The 17,596-nt window shown below is 38.9% G+C and overlaps 1 protein-coding gene across 1 annotated transcript; it reads right to left on the bottom strand.

The window, feature by feature from the left end:
- Positions 1-12,277: 12,277 nt before the first annotated feature.
- Positions 12,278-16,883, bottom strand: RDH14 (retinol dehydrogenase 14). Its single transcript, XM_081594586.1, has 2 exons — positions 16,405-16,883; positions 12,278-13,326 (listed from the first exon to the last, which is right to left on the bottom strand). The coding sequence occupies exons 1-2, from the start codon at positions 16,795-16,797 to the stop codon at positions 12,709-12,711; spliced, it is 1,011 nt and encodes a 336-aa protein (XP_081450712.1). The 5' UTR covers positions 16,798-16,883; the 3' UTR covers positions 12,278-12,708.
- Positions 16,884-17,596: the final 713 nt, after the last annotated feature.

The following is a 17,596-nucleotide window of genomic DNA, read 5'->3' on the forward strand; positions in this document are numbered from 1 at the left end:
GTGGCTGACCTGTGGGGCTGGGCTGTTACTCCCGACAAGAATTTCGATGACTAATGATGTGGATACAGAAGTACTTAACTTTCTTATAACCGCACGTGTAATTTATTTAATTCCGGGGGTATCATGCAGTTCTGGAAACCCTTTAAGATGACGGTGATCTGTTGAAAAAGGTTTCCCATTATTCAGAAGAGGCTGGAAACGTATGCTTCCAAAATTCCACCCCCCCACCCCTCCGGTAACTGGGATTCAAGGGCAGAAAGGAGGGATTGACGAGAGGCCACCCACCTTTCTAGTTTAATTTATATTTTGTGAAGTTTTACCAGTAGATAATCATTCAACCAGGTCTATGAGAGCCTTTAAAAAGACAAAAATAACTGGGAAGGAGGTAGAGCTGACTTCAAGATTTAGCGCAGTGGTCCCCAGCCTTTTGGGCACCAGGGACCGGTTTCATGGAAGACAGTTTTTCCATGGACCAGGGGCAGGGGGATGGTTTCAGGATGTTTCAAGTGCATTACATTTACTGTGCACTTTATTTCTATTCTAATGGAGCTGCTGATCTGACAGGAGGTACTGGTCTAAGGTCCAGAGGTTGGGACCCCTGATTTAGTAGATCAGGTTCACAGAGCTTCGTGGCAATCTGCTGAGAGAAAGGCCTAAATGCTTAAGGGCGTTGAAGGATGACAGATCATATAAGCCTGAGACTGTTCCCCTGCCTGCCTGCCTGCCTGTTGTCCTCTGTTCATATATAATATGCTTCTTAGATATATGTGAAAGTCAGATATATTTAAATTGAACAAGCATTATAAATTTATAGATGTATAATAAGAAAAGACTGGTCTCAGCTAATTATCAATTACCACATAATCCTTAATTGGACCTTACTGGTTTAGTGCAATCTTAGAAATAATATTTTTGGTATGTTGCTTGTTTATAATAGTTTCTTTCTTTTTCTTTTCTTTTTTACTTTATAACTGAACACAGAGGTAATGAGCTTAAGCCAAGTGAATGATACTGTTTATTTGTTTATTTGTGTCTTCACTATAAGCAGGCCAGTTTTATAAGTCTTCTCAAATAATTAATATCATTGATCCTCTCTATTATATGTTTGCTTTCTATTTCATTAAAATTTGCTGTTATAAATTTCTTATTTGTTTAATTTTTTTACTTTCTTTGAATTAATGTTTCCCATACTCTTTTTAACTTCTGGAAGTGAATGTGTAGCTGATTGATTTCCAATTATTCTCTATTTCTAGCATGTTCATTCAAGGCTATTATTTCATTATCATTTTCTAACAATATTTTAAAATTTCTATTTTGATTTCTTATTTGATCCATCATTAACCTAGAAGTATATTTCTTGATTTCTAAGCATATGAATTTCCCAATTATGTTTAGTTACTGACATTATTTCTCTGTTCTGTCAGGTTCAATCTGCAGCCAGATTTACACTCTGAGCTTTTAATTTCAGTTATAACATCCCTGGTGGCTCAGATGGTAAAGAATCTGCCTGCAGTTCAGGAGACTGGGGTTGATCCATGAGTCTGGAAGATCCTCTGGAGAAGGGAATAACTACCCACTCCAGTATTCTTGCCTGGAAAATTCCATGGATAGAGGAATCTGGTGGGTTACAGTCCATGGAGTCACAGAGTTGGACTAACACTTTCACTTTTCACATGGTAACTTTCATCTCTAGAAGTCAAAGTTCCATATCATTCTAGAATGTATTACTTCTATATTTCTGTGTTTCCCACTAAAATTTTCAAACCCATCTTTATTTCTTTAATAGGCAGTAAGTATAGTGGTTTTTATCATCTAAGTCTAATAATTCCCATATCTGATATCTTGGGGTTGGTGCTGCTGGCTCCAGTTCATGGTACCTGCACTTGCAAGCTTAGTGCTAATCATTGCCCTTGTAAAAATTATTTGTGGAGGTTGTCCAAGCCGTTTTCATGAAGGTACTTTCCTCTAGAGAGGATTTGAAGTTCTTTTTTCTTGCTGGTCATCTAAGGCATTGTGTGTGTGTGTGTGTGTGTGTTGTATTTACTAGTCCCTAACTTAGGATGCATGCACAACAAATTTAGACCAAACCAATGATTTGAGTTTTTTTTTTTTTTTGTATTGTCCTGGTGAAATCAATTTTAACTCATTCATGGGAGCCAGGCATTTGTTTAAAGCCTTGCAGGGGTAGGTTTTCTCTTGTTTTATATGTTCCTTCTTCTTCTCAGTGTTAAGACAACTCCCGTGTTCCATCTGACAGTTGGAAGTATAATATAAGGTAAACCCTCGCTCACCCTTACTTTGAGTGTGTAGTATACCATAATGTCAGATTATTGTGAATTTGTGTGGGTGACCATCAATCCCAGATTTTGTTCAGGCTTTCACATCTATCCATCTTCAGGTTCTTGCTTTCTAGGTAGTCAAATAAGCTTCATACTCATTATTTCTTCCAGGGAGACAAATGTTCTTGTGTCAAAGTAATTTTGCCTTCTTGCTTAACTTTTAGGATTCTTACCTTCAGGTTTGATGATGTGGATCACTGATAGTCTTTATTGAATTTTTTTTTACAATATTGCTTCTGATTTGTGTTTTGGTTTTTCGGCCATGAGGCAGGTGGGATCTTCACTCCCTGACCAGGGATTGAACCTATGCCCCCTGCACTGGAAGGCGAAGTCTCAACCACTGGACCATCAGAGAAGTCCTAAGTCTGCACAATTTTGATCAAGAATTTCCACTAATTTGTCAGCATTTTGATGCTTTTAAGAAAATTTCTTTTTTTCCTATTTTCATCAGAATTGTTAGATGTCCTTAAATAAGAATTGGTCCAAATAGCCTAGCCTGCTGTTTCTGGGAGCCAATATTTGCTTTTATTTGGAAAAAGAAGCACACAAAAGATCTTTTCTCCATCACTTGTTATTTTATTTAGAAAATTTTACAGGAAATAATATTGTTGTATTAATGGTTACATAGTGGAAAAACTATTCTAAGTATTGGCAATCTTTAATTAGTGGCTTTTTACTAATAGGATATGTATAATCTCTCTGAATTCTCAGCAGATGTTGGAGAGTTAAAACTTGTATTTCAAAAGAAATGGATGCATTTACTATAAAGTACAGTAATACGGTTCTTTTGATCATTGTATTATGATTTAAGTCAGACATCTTCATTGTTTGTGCAATTTCTCCAAACCCATGAAAGATGATATATTTCCCTCTGGCAGAAAACCAACACTCTGGATTGGGCACTGGGTTATTTAACCATCTCAATAAATAATTTACACTTGAGGATATTATGCAGAAACCTTTTCAATTAACTGGTGTTGACAGGGAAACTAAATATAGTAGTCAATGAAAATTTTTTCAACACATTCTTGACCTAACAGGCAGAAAAAAATCTTATTTAAAATATTATCTACTCTAGAAAACGAAGGCACTAGAGGGAAAAATTGTGAATAATAATGGTTATAAATATGAGAATTAAATATCTACTTTTTTATTTTAGAGAAAAATGTTAACTTTAAATGTGTACATTATTTTAGTTCACTAAAAGAAGTATCCACTGGACTAGTGGAAGGAGGCTCTAAAACCTGAAAAATTTTGGTTCAAATTCTGAACTCATCAGGCTTCAGGCAAGTCACTAGGCTTAGGAATAGAAATACCTTCCAGTCTTCTTACAAGGATTAGAGATAATATATGTAAAATATCTCATATAAATAGCAGTTTTTATTATTCTAGAAAAGGACTTTCTCTTAATTTGTCCTATGAATTGATGATGCAAATCTTAGGGATTTGAAAAAATGTGACATTATTTTAAAAAGAAGATAAGCTCTTTAATTTTTTTTTTATTGTTGTTGTTTAGTCATATCTGACTCTTTTCAGTCCCATGGACTGTAGCCCACCAGGCTCCTCTGTCCATGGGATTTCCCAGGCAAGAATACTGGAGCAGCTTGTCATTTCCTTCTCCAGGGGATCTTCCCAACCCGGGAATCAAACCCATGTCTCCTGCTTGGCAGGCAGATTCTTTACTGCTGAGCCACCAGGGAAGCTCTTTTTTTTTTTTTTTTTAAATACACATGTACTTATTTGAAAATTAATTATGGGGCAGAGTAAATACATACTGGTTATGGCAAAATTAATTGTGTTGGCTTTAGAAGATCATATCTAATCAACTGAAGGCAGGCTGCTTACTAGAATACAGAGGACTCTGCAGAAAAAAAACTGGACAGCGGTAGTTAATAATTTAAACTATAGAAGCTTCCAGGGGAATTTGTGGCAAGAGTAATTCTTTTTAGCCTATGAGCCTTCTTTGTTGACATTTTAGCTTCCCTCCTATTAATTTCAAATTACTACTGACTACAGTTGTCAAAAAGGTGACACACTTATTAGAGTTTTCATGCTTGTCATGAGTTTTGCATAAGATTATGTAGGAAAATCCAGCATTACTTTCACAAGTCAGAAAGGCCTTCTTTTCCCTGTGAAGGTTGAAGTCACTCTCTAAGGAAAACAAAGACACCATCTTCCAAGCCAGTTAAGTCAGCTCCATCTACCCTGGCCATCAGCAGGGTGGTAGACCGCTTAGCTTTAGGTCATTAATTAACGAATTAAATAATCAACCTAATATCTTGTGAGTAATATATATATTACAGCTCTGTACCAGATGTTAACAGGAAGTAAGAATGTTCAAACATGTCTCTACTTTCTTGTTCTTGAAAACTCACATCTAGACTTCAAATCCCCTCTCACCTTTACTTCTCTGATCTGATTTGCAGTAGATAAATAGAAATATTTAGTCCTAGGGTAGCCCAGGTTTCAGTTATGAATGTCTTTTTAATCTGTTCACACTACCCCAAACACTTATGTAGGATTATCCATTACAAGTCTTTCTACAATCTTAATCAAATTGCCTGCTAAAGGAAGCCCGATATTTATTACATTTTTTCTTAAATGGAAAACAGCTGTGATAAATTAATTCACTAACCAGAAATCTCATATTAGAAATGATTCTCAGGTATTTTCTTAACTGCCAGTTTTTCCAACTATGAATAATATATTCCTCCACGCCTGTGTCTTTGAGCATGGCTAATTCACTTGGCCCCTTTTCTACCTTTCTGTGAGGTATACTAGAGCCAAAATGTCTCCTGAGCCAGACTAACAATATTTAGATGATAAACAGATATTTAAAAAAAGAAAAAAAAGAATCACTCAGAAGGCAGCATAGTCAGCCACAACAGAACACAGGATTACAAGGTCCACCTTAAGATCCAGATCCATCCAGAGCATCAACCCCCACTACTTATGCAGATATCACTGCTAATGTCATCAAATGTGCCACCTCAGAATTAACTTCCTCTCCTCTGATTCTATTATAACAAATCAAGATTCTGATTTCATTCCCCAAGTGAATTTCTTTACTTGGGTACAAAATGCTACCCAAAGGAAAGAGATTTTCCTCTCCTTTTGTGGCTTTTTGTTATCAATGGACATTTGGACAAATTCAAATATCTGAAGCTGCTAAGCTAAGACCCAAACATTGTATACTGATATTCCCAAAGACTTGCCATGTTGGCTGCCTCTCATCATTAGCCCCTTCTCTTTTAAGCTGTGATATTCAATTTCTTCGTGTTTTCACTTGCTTATTTGCAAGGTGATTTTTATTTACAAATTTATGTTTCTTCTCTCTAGTCAGTAATCCCAGTGGTCTGTTTTCTCTATAGAAAACAAAATCTAGCCCAGATATTTTAAGGAGGAAGAGATAGATTATAGTAAACTAGGTCCCTAGAGAATAATAGAAAGGGCTGGAAAAGTGGGATAGGTTATAGTCCTAGGAATGACTCCAGAAACACAACAGAACTGACCTGTGAGTGGGAATCGGGAGGGTGCCCATGGAAATACTGAGTCACAACTGGCAGCACCACAGCTAATAGTTGGGATCAAGAATCTGGGATCAGGAGCCCACCACCACTACAGCCCCCTCTCAATAACCATTAAGAAGTGAACGGACAGAAGTATGAGGTCTATCCCAATTGCCTCTTGCTATCAAAAAAAAACAAAATAAAATTTAGAAAAACAACAAAACCTCCCTACCAAACTAAACAAAAAGAAATTATTCTGTACCCACAACGTTTCTTGCCAGTAGAAAATAGCCAAAAACACCAGGAAGAAGTCTTTCTTTTTAATTCTCTCTTCAAAATGTCACTATAGGGGTATCTTCTTGCTGGAAACAGATTTTCATCCAGAACATAGACAATGTATGTTTCTTTGTTTACTGTGTTACAACTCTCCAATCTATGCAAACTAAAAAACATGCTCCAGATGTAGGTGGCAAAGAAAACTGAATGGCAATTGGCCACATCCAGAATATTTTTGGTTCTGTTCATCTTATATTTCTATAAATTTAATGTTATATTGGAGGTAGCCTATCTTGCACATAACCTACTGCTCACAGGCGATCGCTTGATGTGTATGTATGCATTTGTGGGTATGATTGAAATTGTCCACTGGAGTTAGTTGCAAGTTATACTTAGTGTGATGTCCTATGTGAGACATCCCAATGGAGGCTACAACTAATGATTAACTATGTGATGTGTATAATTGAATGTCCCCATAGCACACATAAAGTGGAAAAATAGGTAAATTCTCATTGGAAAGAATACTCTCATTTGATTTTTTGCAACATTTACTTTAATGAGATGTTGCTGTTGTTCAGTCGCCAAGTCACGTCCAACTCTTTGTGACCCCATGGACTGTGGTAAGCCAGGCTTTCGTGTCCCTCACCACTCCTGGAGTTTGCCCAAGTTCATGTCCGTTGAATCAGTGATGCCATCCTACCATCTCATCCTCTGTCGCCCTCTTCTTCTGCCTTCAATCTTTCCCTTCAGTTTAATGAGGTACAGATCCCCAACTCTGCTGTTCCTTTTCTTTCTACTTTGCCATAATTTTCTAATTTAAGTATAGTCGCTTTTTTTTATAGCTTCCATTATTTTTCAAAATATAGTTATCTTCTTTTCCAGTTCACAGGGAATTATAGAGCAAAAAATGTGTGCTCAGAGAAAAATGAAAAATACACAGTGACTTTTGCAACACCCTCAGCTTCATTTATCTATAGGATGGCTCTTGATAGCTTTGTGTGAGCTTTTGAAAGTTCAGCCAAGCCAGCTGCAGTGATCAGCACAGAGACAATAGCTCCCACACACGGGGCTACATGGATTAAAGAACTCGATCCATCAGTAAATCTGCCAGATGGCAGTGGAAGAAAGCTTGTAACTCTCTCACTTTCATTTCAACAGCAGCAAACAATGTTCCATGTTTAAAATAAACTCTTCCAGATGAGCTAAAGATAAACTCTGAGGTGGGTGGACTTGAGCTTGCTAGGCTGCAGCTCTGAAGTGTTTGATTACATTAACACAAAATCCCTGGGTAGAACCTGCTTCTGTCAACAGAATGCTTAGACTCGAGCACCTACTACACGAAGCCATTTCCTGTGCTTTCACAGGTTGGTGGCAGAAACTCACTTGGCTTTTTTCACTGAACTAATGATGATTGTATATATACATATATATATACATACATATGTATATATATCTCCCTGGTCAGCATTTCCTCAAAGCATGTGTACAGCTCCTAGATACACCTAAAATGCCAACACTGTGTGTAGGTCTGCACAGATAAAAGTGTTTTGAATATATTTACAACTGAAACTTCTATTTACTCACTCATTACTGCTCCTTTAGTAGCAAAAAAAGACGCCATTAAGATTTAGTCTTTCTGCTAATGACCGGGTAACTATTCAATCTATGGGCTATACAAAAAACAAAAACAGGAAGAAAAACAAAAGTGCAAGTATTTTCTTAAGTTAGAATTTATGAAGGAAGTTTGAAAAGAGATTTTAAGACCTGCAACGTAAGACAGATCAAGCTGTGATACATCTTGTGGAACAGGGCAACTTCTGAAGATACAATGACATACTGAATAATAATTCTATTAAAAGTGTTCAAGAATTTATCAGTTTAACACAATCTGTAGGAACTTTAAATGAGAGAGAGAAGCAAACAGTTGATGATGAAAATAAGTCTTAGGCTACAAAAATCATTTAGGACCAAATATATCAAATACATATATCAGGACATTAAAAAATAAAAGATATTCCCAAATTTAGATTAGAAGGCTTTGGGAAAATATGATACAGATACATTCATAACCAGTTCCTCCAAATTGAAATTTTTCTTACATGTCAGTGATAGCTCTATTTTATACAACAGAAGCCTTCTTATTTGAACTTGGTGGGTCACATGAAAAGTCGATTAAAAAAGAAAATTGTAAAAATGAATAATATGCACTGCAACATTATTATCTGAAGTAAAAACACTTAATATGTTCATTCATTTCCCAACTTATGATACAAAGCTAAGGGTTTGTCTTCACTGTTTTTCTGAGTATGAGCTCACTTAGAATTCCATCCTCTAATATTCACGTAAATAGGGTAGTCTATGATTTCCAGCTTTTGTGTCTCTAGAATGGAGTGAAAATTCAAAGTCACTTGCAAAGACTGAATGTGGACAACTTTTAGACTTTTGTAATATTTATTTTTAAGTATTTGACAGTTGTTTTGAGACTTTATCCGACTGTAAGTTTCTATTGATTCACCTTCATTTAGCTTTTACAAAGCACTCAGCTTTCTTTTCATAAAATTTCATTTTCTCTTTGTATTTATATTTTGTCAGCTTGCATTATGATTAATAACTTATAGTATGATTAATAAGAGGCATAGTTCACATACACGTGTAGGTTTGGTTTGGTTTCCGTCGTTCCCTCCTAGGTCACCCGAGCCTTAGAATAATGCCTGACACATTCTGCTGCTGCTGCTAAGTCGCGTCAGTCGTGTCCGACTCTGTGCGACCCCATGGACTGCAGCCCGCCAGGCTCCTCCGTTCATGGGATTTTCCAGGCAAGAGTACTGGAGTGGGGTACCATTGCCTTCTCCTGACACATTCTAGGTATTCAATAAACATTTATTAAACAAGTAAATGAGTGGTACACAACTTACCCTTCATAAATGTGTCACAGAACAGGTGAGGGAAGAAGTGCCAGTGATATGCTAGAGGGAGCCTGCCAACCTAGTGCATCACCATGCTGTGGGCATCAGTCACGATGTTTTACAAAAAGAACAGAGAACTGGTTATTATAGCCAGTCTGTCAGAGAAGAGTGCTTTTACTGTACTTTGATTAAACATCTAGCGTAGCAAAAACTCTTTTTTTGTATAGCACTGAGTGCTCCCTCTAACTTTCCTTTAGGATACTCTCCATTCCTCCATGTTAACCTGTAACTAACTTAACTCCCTGCTCTCCAGAGAAGGTTTGGGAAACATGTGAAGCTCCTTCTGTGGGGCCAAGCTCCTGAAGAGTGATTAGGAACATGTCTTCACTGCAGTGTTCCTTTGCACATTTGGAATCAATTAAATATTTAAATACAGGTTCTCTTAGATCTCAGGCCAGGCCCAGCAGGTTTGTGAGAGAGGGAGCTGAAGGCGGATAACAGCTACTCCTCACACCAGAATCTGGAGCTGCAGAGAGATTTGAAAAATATACTCTCTCCACTTCCTGGGTCTGCAAGCAAACAGTCAAATGAGATGAGAATGATTAAGAGAAACAACATGAAGCTTATTAAGAAATAGGAGTAACAGTGTACTTGAGAGCTGCTGCCTCAACATCGTGTCTTAAAAACATAGAATATATTCGGATGCTGCTGCAAAAGTACAATAGTACGGCCTGTGTGATCCAAGAATGTTTTTTATATTTTTTAAGGATTGTCAAAAAGACAGTATGTAGCAGAAAAAGAATATATACCTGTGGCTTAATAACCTTAAGTATTTACAATCTAGCCATTTTTTTTTAATTGTTTTAAAGTATGTTTTAAAATCATTTATGTTGACTGTGCTTAGTCTTTGTTGCAGCTTGGTCTGCTCTAGTTGCTGTGTGTGGGCTGAGTTGCAGTATGTGGGCTCTTAATTCTCCAACCAAAAATCAAACTCGGGACCCCTGCATTGGGAGTGTGGAATCTTATCCATTGGACCACCAGGGGAATACCCAATCTAGCCTTTTTAAAAAAAAAGTTTGCTGACTCTTGATTTAGATTTTTTTTTTTTCCCCATTATGTGTACTCAACTAATGACTATTAACAGTATGGGGATGACAGAGGATGAGATGGTTGGATGGCATCACCAACTTGATGGACCTGAGCTCGAACAAGCTCCAGGAGTTGGTGATGGACAGGGAAGCCTGGCGTACTGCAGTCCATGGGGTCACAAAGAGTCAGACTCAGCTGAGTGACTGAACTGAACTGATTAACAGTTCAGTGATAAGGTACGCTGGGAAGAGGAAATGAACATGTGGCAGGCATTTTGTTAAACTCTTTGTTGGTTTCTTCACTGAACAATCCTCCAAAACAGGCATTCATGTCTCAATGACAGAGCTAAGAAAACAGAAGCTCAGAGACCTTAAGTAACTTGGCAAGGTCACAGAGTTGTTCACTAAACCCAATGTGGTGGTATATTTAAGTAGTGGGCTCACTGTCCTAATTAAGTACTACTTAGAATCCCACTGGAGAAGGCAATGGCACCCCACTCCAGTACTCTTGCTGGTAGAATCCCACTATGTAAAATAGTTACTCTGAACAAAGTTGAGGCAGAAGACACAGAAGTCTCACCTTTTCAGAATAACCTGCTTGAAATAGACATCAACATTTCAAATGATTAAGTCAATAACCAATGGGTTTCCAAATCAATTATTCCATTGTATGCTATGTTACATGCTTATCTCAACAATAGTTTGCTAAGGGTGAGAGTTATCACAGTAACAAAACTGCCTTTTTCTTATTTCCTTGTCCAGTAAAATAGAAGTAAGTCAGCAGAAAGGGGAAAATCTAACTAGTTCTACTATAGTGATTAGTCCTCGAGTCCACTGAACACCAAGTGGGAAGGACATCTTCCAAATGGCAGCTCATTTGACCTGAAGAGTTGGTGTTTCCAGACAAGTTTCTAGTTTTTCTTGGTAAGTTAATATATCCAATTTTATTATGGTGCCACAAACAAGAACTCTGAAAAGCTCAACTCTTACAAAGGCCCAAATCCCATGAAAAGCATCAGGTATCAAAATACAGCCAGAAAAGATGGTATTAAATGAAAAAAAAAAAGGCTCCTTTTTAATGAAGTCAAGGTGTAGGACAGATTTATTAGCTTCCATTTTTCCAGGTTGCATTCTGATGTATTTCCTGCCCATATTTCTAAATTCAGCAGGTCTTTTTGTAGGATTATTTAAAAAAAAAAAAACATTTCAAAGAACATGATGCAGCTATGACTACACCTGCAGACACACCTGTGATGATACAAACACTTGGTGCTTCTCATATTCACAACCCAGTGCTCTAAGAGGAAACAGACCTTCATACCATCTGCCAAGATGCTGCCTTTCTTAAAAAGGACTGATACTGGTAACCAGATATTACAGTCAGGGCTGCTCCTGGTCAAAATGGTCATTAAATTCTGTGTGGTTCAGTCTATTCTTGACTGTCATAATTCACTTTTCCAATATTATGAGATGGTTAAAACAAATAGTTAAAATTATTTTTGATGCCTAAATATTCCTAAATTTTAATACTTATTTACTCATACATAATTCATTATTCAATATGCACTGTATATCAGGTACAATACTTGGTTCTTGAGGAGATAAATCTAGTAAGAATATATTTCCTTGGATAATTCCAATTGCCTAATTGGGGTTGTGAACAAATAATTAGTGTACTAAATTGCTAGTTAAATTTCAAGTACTCAATAAGCTCATGTGTCTATAGAGCCTGTCATATTGGACAGTGCAGACAGAATTATTTCCATCACTGCAGAAAATTCTACTGGACAGCACTGAGTGACGAGTACAAGGTAAGCCTATGGCCAGTTCAGGGAGAGTCTCAAAAGTATATTAAAAACTTTAACTGGAAATTGCTTATAAACTACTGAATTCCACAAATTTCTTTCAGGAAAAGCCTTTGAGACCTCCATCTTCGAAGCATAGCTATAATCTGGTTTACCCATGCAGCTTCTATATTTGAATACTTCAAATTTTAGAAATAGTACTTCAAATTTTAATATTTTAGAAATATTACTTCTTAAAGCAGTGTGCAATATGAGTGGGAAGAAAATACACTGGGCATACGATCAGTAGAGGCTAATGATATGATAAAGGACTAACTTCAGTGAAGCTTCTAAAGAAATACGCAATTAAGAATCTTTATCAATAAATTTATTCCAAGTAAGAATTGTGCATTCACACCAGGCATATTATTTCCCCACAAAAGCCAGTATCATCATTAAAATATTTAACACTAAATATACCATAAAACTCACAGGTATGTGAAAAACTTCCCAAGGTATCTATTTCAAGTCATTAAATTCTTTAATATTTGTAATCCATGCATAAGCATATCACTCATAATTATTGATATGCTTATTATATATATTTAAAACATCTTTTGGGAAATTTTATGCTCTCCAAATAATAACTTCTTAGTAACTTCAAAATACCTCTATGAACCTCTTAGCAGTACTATTGCAAAACCAAAATTGTATTTTCAAGTAGCAAGGATCCAAGACACACCATTCCTGATTAAAGACAGAGCTGACATCCAGTTTTATGAACAGCTCTCATCCATTCCTTGTCCCTATTTTAATATGCCAACCATTACTTCACTGATGTCCCAAAGTTTTCTTGCAACAGATTCATCCGTAGCTTTGGGCAACAGTTCTTCCTCTTTACAGTCCCCAAAGTATCTCCCTGAAACACCTTCTACCTCAGGTGAAGAGGCTAAATAAACTGAAGTCTGGGCCCCCTCTTCTGGAGTTTTGAAGAAAGCCCACGACACTAAATTGAAAAGCGGTTTGACCAAGAGTGGGATGTGTATGTGCCTCCCGAGGTTAGTCCGCACTATGCCAGGGTGTAGCACGTTCACAGTGACGTTGCTGCCTTCTAAGCGGCGGGCTAGTTCTCTGGTAAAAAGAATGTTAGCCAGTTTGCTCCGACTGTAACAGAAGCTTTTATTATAGCTCTGTTCACTGTTCAAGTCTTCAAAGTTGATGTCTCCGTATTTGTAAAGTTTAGAGGAAACGACCACAATTCTGCTGGGAGCTGAACTTTTGAGGAGTCCAAGGAGGAGGTTGGTGAGTAGGAAGTGTCCCAGATGGTTCACGCCGAACTGCATCTCAAATCCATCTTCAGTCTTCATATAAGGGCACTGGAAGACCCCGGCGTTATTGATCAAAACATCCAGTCTAGGCTCTTCCTTCAAATGGCAAAAAGAGAATGGCAGAATTAGGAACACAGGCCTTAAATGTACCTAAAATGAAATTAAAAAAAAAAAATTCCCACAAACTACTAAAATTCTAAAACGTGCCTCTATGAGCTTTCAACAACTGAGAGAAAAAAAGAAGACGATGACAACTTGAATGCTTAAGAGGGGCCTCACCTGTGCTTTTCAAGTTATCGCCATCTACTCTTAACAACTCTATACGCAAACTGAAGCACTAGAGTTAGGTGATCTGTCCAGTATCACAGGGTTCCTCAATGGCAAACAAAAATCTGAAGATGAGACTGATACCAATGGCCCTATTCTTAATTGGTAAGCTAGACTGATTTTCTAATTGAGATTTTCAAACCAAAGCGAAACAACCATTGTGAGCTCAAGAGTGGAACTAGAGCAGAAGACAGGTCAGCACTGTTCACTCCCAGAGCTCCTAGTATCAACACCAGGGGTAAGTCAGGATTGCTTTACTCTGTAGTTCTCTAGAGGTAAAAGGCACCATGCAGATGGAGCAACTTCAAGTTGTTTCCTTACAACCTGGCCAAGCAATAGAGAGCATCAGAGATACAAATTAAGACTGGAGAGAACATCATGAATAAATCAAAGAAACATTAAGACAAAAATTACAGTTATAGAAGTATACAAATATCAGAAACACCACCAGGAATCAGACATACCAAGTCTCACAGTAACAGCAAAGGAGACTAACAGGAGGTAGGTCCAACAAGCACCTTTGACCTCTATTATGATTTTAGAATTCACAGTTCTTTTTTCCTATATGAAAAGCTTTCAAGCTTCAAAGGGCCCCCAACTTAGGAGATCTATACAGTTAGAGTTCTGCGATTTGATCATATCTTTCTGCATCCCTCCAGATTAAAGTCCTAAAATTTACTGTCCTAAAAGGGAAGTCTTTTCATTCCTTACTTAATGTAAAGTGGCTTTCCCTCATCCTTTCCTGGTTCCTCTGTCTCTTTTGATAGGCAGAGAAAAAAAGAAAAAAAAGAAAAAGAAATGTACAACATGTTCCAGGTGTAAAGACACAGTGATGACCCATAATTATATAAATCTGAGGTCAAATTTCAAATATTACTGGTCCTTTTGCCAAACACAAGTGAAAAGAAAAATGTGTTAAATTTCACAACTGTTATCAGAACCTACCTGTCAGAGGATTAACTATTTCTCATTCTGTCTGTCTCAGCACCTTTTGCTTTTCCAATAATCGACTTCAAAAAGAAGGCAAAAGTTCACCCGTGGGGGAAAGAAAGGAGTGTTCTTTTCAGTAATCCTTTGGAAGAGTTTCCTGTATTAATCATTTCTGAGCCATCATTCTTTGCTGGGATTGTGTATTTTAAGACTTTATCATTTACTGTTTTTTAGTTCTAGAAGATAAATGAGATAAATACCAAGAATACCAACTTGTGGGAAATTTACACTTCCTTTTTTTGAATTCTGATTACAGTCTGAACTACTGAACTTCAGAGCCAGGAAGGAACTTAACACATACTTAGCAGGAAGGACAACAACTCTGTTATCTGTTTATCTCCTTAACTTTTAATTGGTTCTGTCAAGTGCCTTGACTTTTCAAAGTAATAAGAAAAACCATAGTATCAAGGAATAAGTACACACTGCTGCCCCATCTACATCTTTAATGAATAGGAAGGTCCACTTTTGATCCTTCCAACATCTCGTATAAACTAATGCTTCTTATTTTCTAAACCTGTTTTACCTGATAATGAAATACTAGTCCTAAAAACAAAATGAAACAAACCTCTTTAGATCTGTAACAGCTCCCCAACTGTTCATCAAGGAACCCTAAGAGTCACAAGGTACTCTCAGGATGATCTAGAGTGTTTTAAAATTTCAAGGCAAACAAAACATTTTGTTGCTCAACATCTCAAAAACTACAGTCTCCAAGTGGCGCACAGCTTCAACACTTTATATTGAATAAATTCAATATAATATATTCTATATTCCTTCTGATGATGTCCTATCTTTGCAAAGGTGCATGTTTAGCAGTTGCTGTAATAAATGCAAGTATGATGTTAAAAATCAGCAGAGAATAGAAATGAGGGTGGGAAAGTCCAATCTGATTCCAACAAGCTGGTACAGTGAACAACAGATGCACATTTCCCAATAGCATACTTATGGTTATAATAATTATGGTTACTAAAAAATGAAATAAAAATATCTCTTCTTTCAGCGGTGTATTGTAAAAGCCCTTGCTTTTACAGAGATCCTGGGCCACTTACTTAGCCTACCTATGCCTTAGTAGCCTTATGATGCAAAATGGGGATAGTAATGCCTGCTTCAGAGTTACAGTGAGGACCGGATGACAATAGCAGCCAAAGTCACTTTAATTTCATTAAAAATTAGAAGTATATATATATATATGAAATGCTTGGAACAGCTCCTGGCACACAGGAATTTTCAATAAATACTAGGTATGGTATTTTTATTTCAGTCCCTGTTTAGAGCACATGACCACTGGCGTTCCAAGCTCCAGTATATTTGGAAATTAGGCCAGAGTCCCAGCTAAGGATACTACTCAAGAATTCACTGGTGGCGGAGAGCACAACTTCCTACTCCAGCAGGGGAAAAATTTAAAAAAAAAAAAAAGACTTGCTCCAAGGTCCCTGGCGAGCAACTTCCCCTATCTGCTCTCAGGCTCTTTGAGAGATGGCTTGGTGCAGAAGAGTCACTTGAGACACAGGGAAAAAAAAAAAAAACAATTCAGAGAACTGGGGGGTCTCCTCCTGGGCTGTCCTCACATGGCAAGAGGAAATGTTCAGAAATTCGCTTATTTTCCTCTTGGGTCCACTTTTTTCCTCAACATTTTTGGAAGACAGAAGACTGCTCTACCAATTTTTCCAGCCTTCAATTCCCCAGCGGCCTCCATCACTCGATCGTTTCTACTCCTGGCCTCGGTCATTCCCAAGGTCACACCCCCTCGACTGTGGGCGGTCCCTTCCTCGTTCAGCCCACGGCCCTCCAGGCCCCGCTCGCCTAGACCCCCGACTATAGCCGGTCCCGGATCTCCAGCAGGTGGCCGGAGCCCCACACCTGGAGCATCTCCTGACAGAAGGAGCGCACGGAGCTCAGCGAGGCGAGGTCCAACTCCTTGACGACAAGCTCGCCGGCCCCGCCGGAGTTGGTCCCCGAGTCGGGGCCTCCCGCTGGGCAGACCTCGCGGCGGAGCTGACCCGCCGCCTCCTCGGCGCGCTCGCGGTCCCGGCAGCCCATGATCACTCGAGCTCCCAGGCGCAGCAACTCGGCGGCTGTGGCGCGGCCCAGGCCGCTGTTCGCCCCCGTGATCAGCACGGTCTTCCCGCGCATGAGGCCGGAGTCCCCGCCTTGGTGCAGCCGCTGGATGCTGGACCCCATAAACCGCCGGGCGGCTAGCCACAAGACCCCACCTAGTGCGGCCAGTAACGCTGCCGCGGTAGCCAAGGCCATAGCCGCCGGGGCCGAGAGCCCACCGACCCCTGAGCGGCACTTCCGGGGTCGCGGCGCGCCGGGTCCAAAGCCCGCCACCTGTACGCAAAGGACACTGGGGCTCGCGGCTCGTCGTCTCCTGATGCAGCGTGGGGCATGCTGGGACTTGTAGTCTCCTTTCCGAGGACACCTGATTGGTTAAGAGGGTACGGCTTTTGTGGTGTCTCGGTGGAATGGGCTGCCATCGCGAGAGGAGGTCCTTATATTTTCAGGCTCCTGAGGTCACTGCCCACGGAAATCCCAGAGTGATGGTGGCCTTGCGTGTGGGAATGCCTAGTGACTACTTTGAAGTTACGAATCTCTTTATAGGCTGCTTTACAAATCCCACAATTCAGGGCTAGCTTACTGTGTTTTCCGTTTAGGACACCTGGGACTTGTTAACCCTCAGTTCAGTTTACCTTCATTCTCTGGAGGATGGTCCCTGTGGAACTGAAGTCTGAGGAAACGCTCCCCCCACCCCCCCACCCCCGCCCCGTAGCTGATGCTAAGAACTTAAGCAGCATAAATCAGTTATAAACAGAATAGATCAGCGGTTCTGAGACTTAGGCGTTGCATCGAAATCACCTGCAGGGCATGTAAAAACAGAAATTTCAGGGCCCAGGCACTAGCATTTCGAATTCATTAGAAACCAAGACGGAACCTTAGACTTTGCATTTCTAACAGGTTCCCGGGTGATTCTGATGCGGCTGTTCTGGGCACCACGATCTGGGAATGGAAGACTATTGTAGCATTGACCACTGTATAAAATGTCATCCTTGGA

Source organism: Giraffa tippelskirchi, chromosome 4 (assembly GCF_054371585.1).
Source record: "Giraffa tippelskirchi isolate mGirTip1 chromosome 4, T2T-mGirTip1v1.2.pri, whole genome shotgun sequence".
Lineage (NCBI taxonomy): Eukaryota > Metazoa > Chordata > Mammalia > Artiodactyla > Giraffidae > Giraffa > Giraffa tippelskirchi.

Bases quoted from the DNA above. Each gene is read 5' to 3' on its own strand.
- RDH14 (XM_081594586.1), bottom strand. From the start codon at position 16,797: ATGGCCTTGGCTACCGCGGCAGCGTTACTGGCCGCACTAGGTGGGGTC. The intron at 13,327-16,404 runs GTGTGGGGCTCC...TGCCATTTGAAG, and splicing joins TCTGTCAGGAGATGCTCCAG to GAAGAGCCTAGACTGGATGT.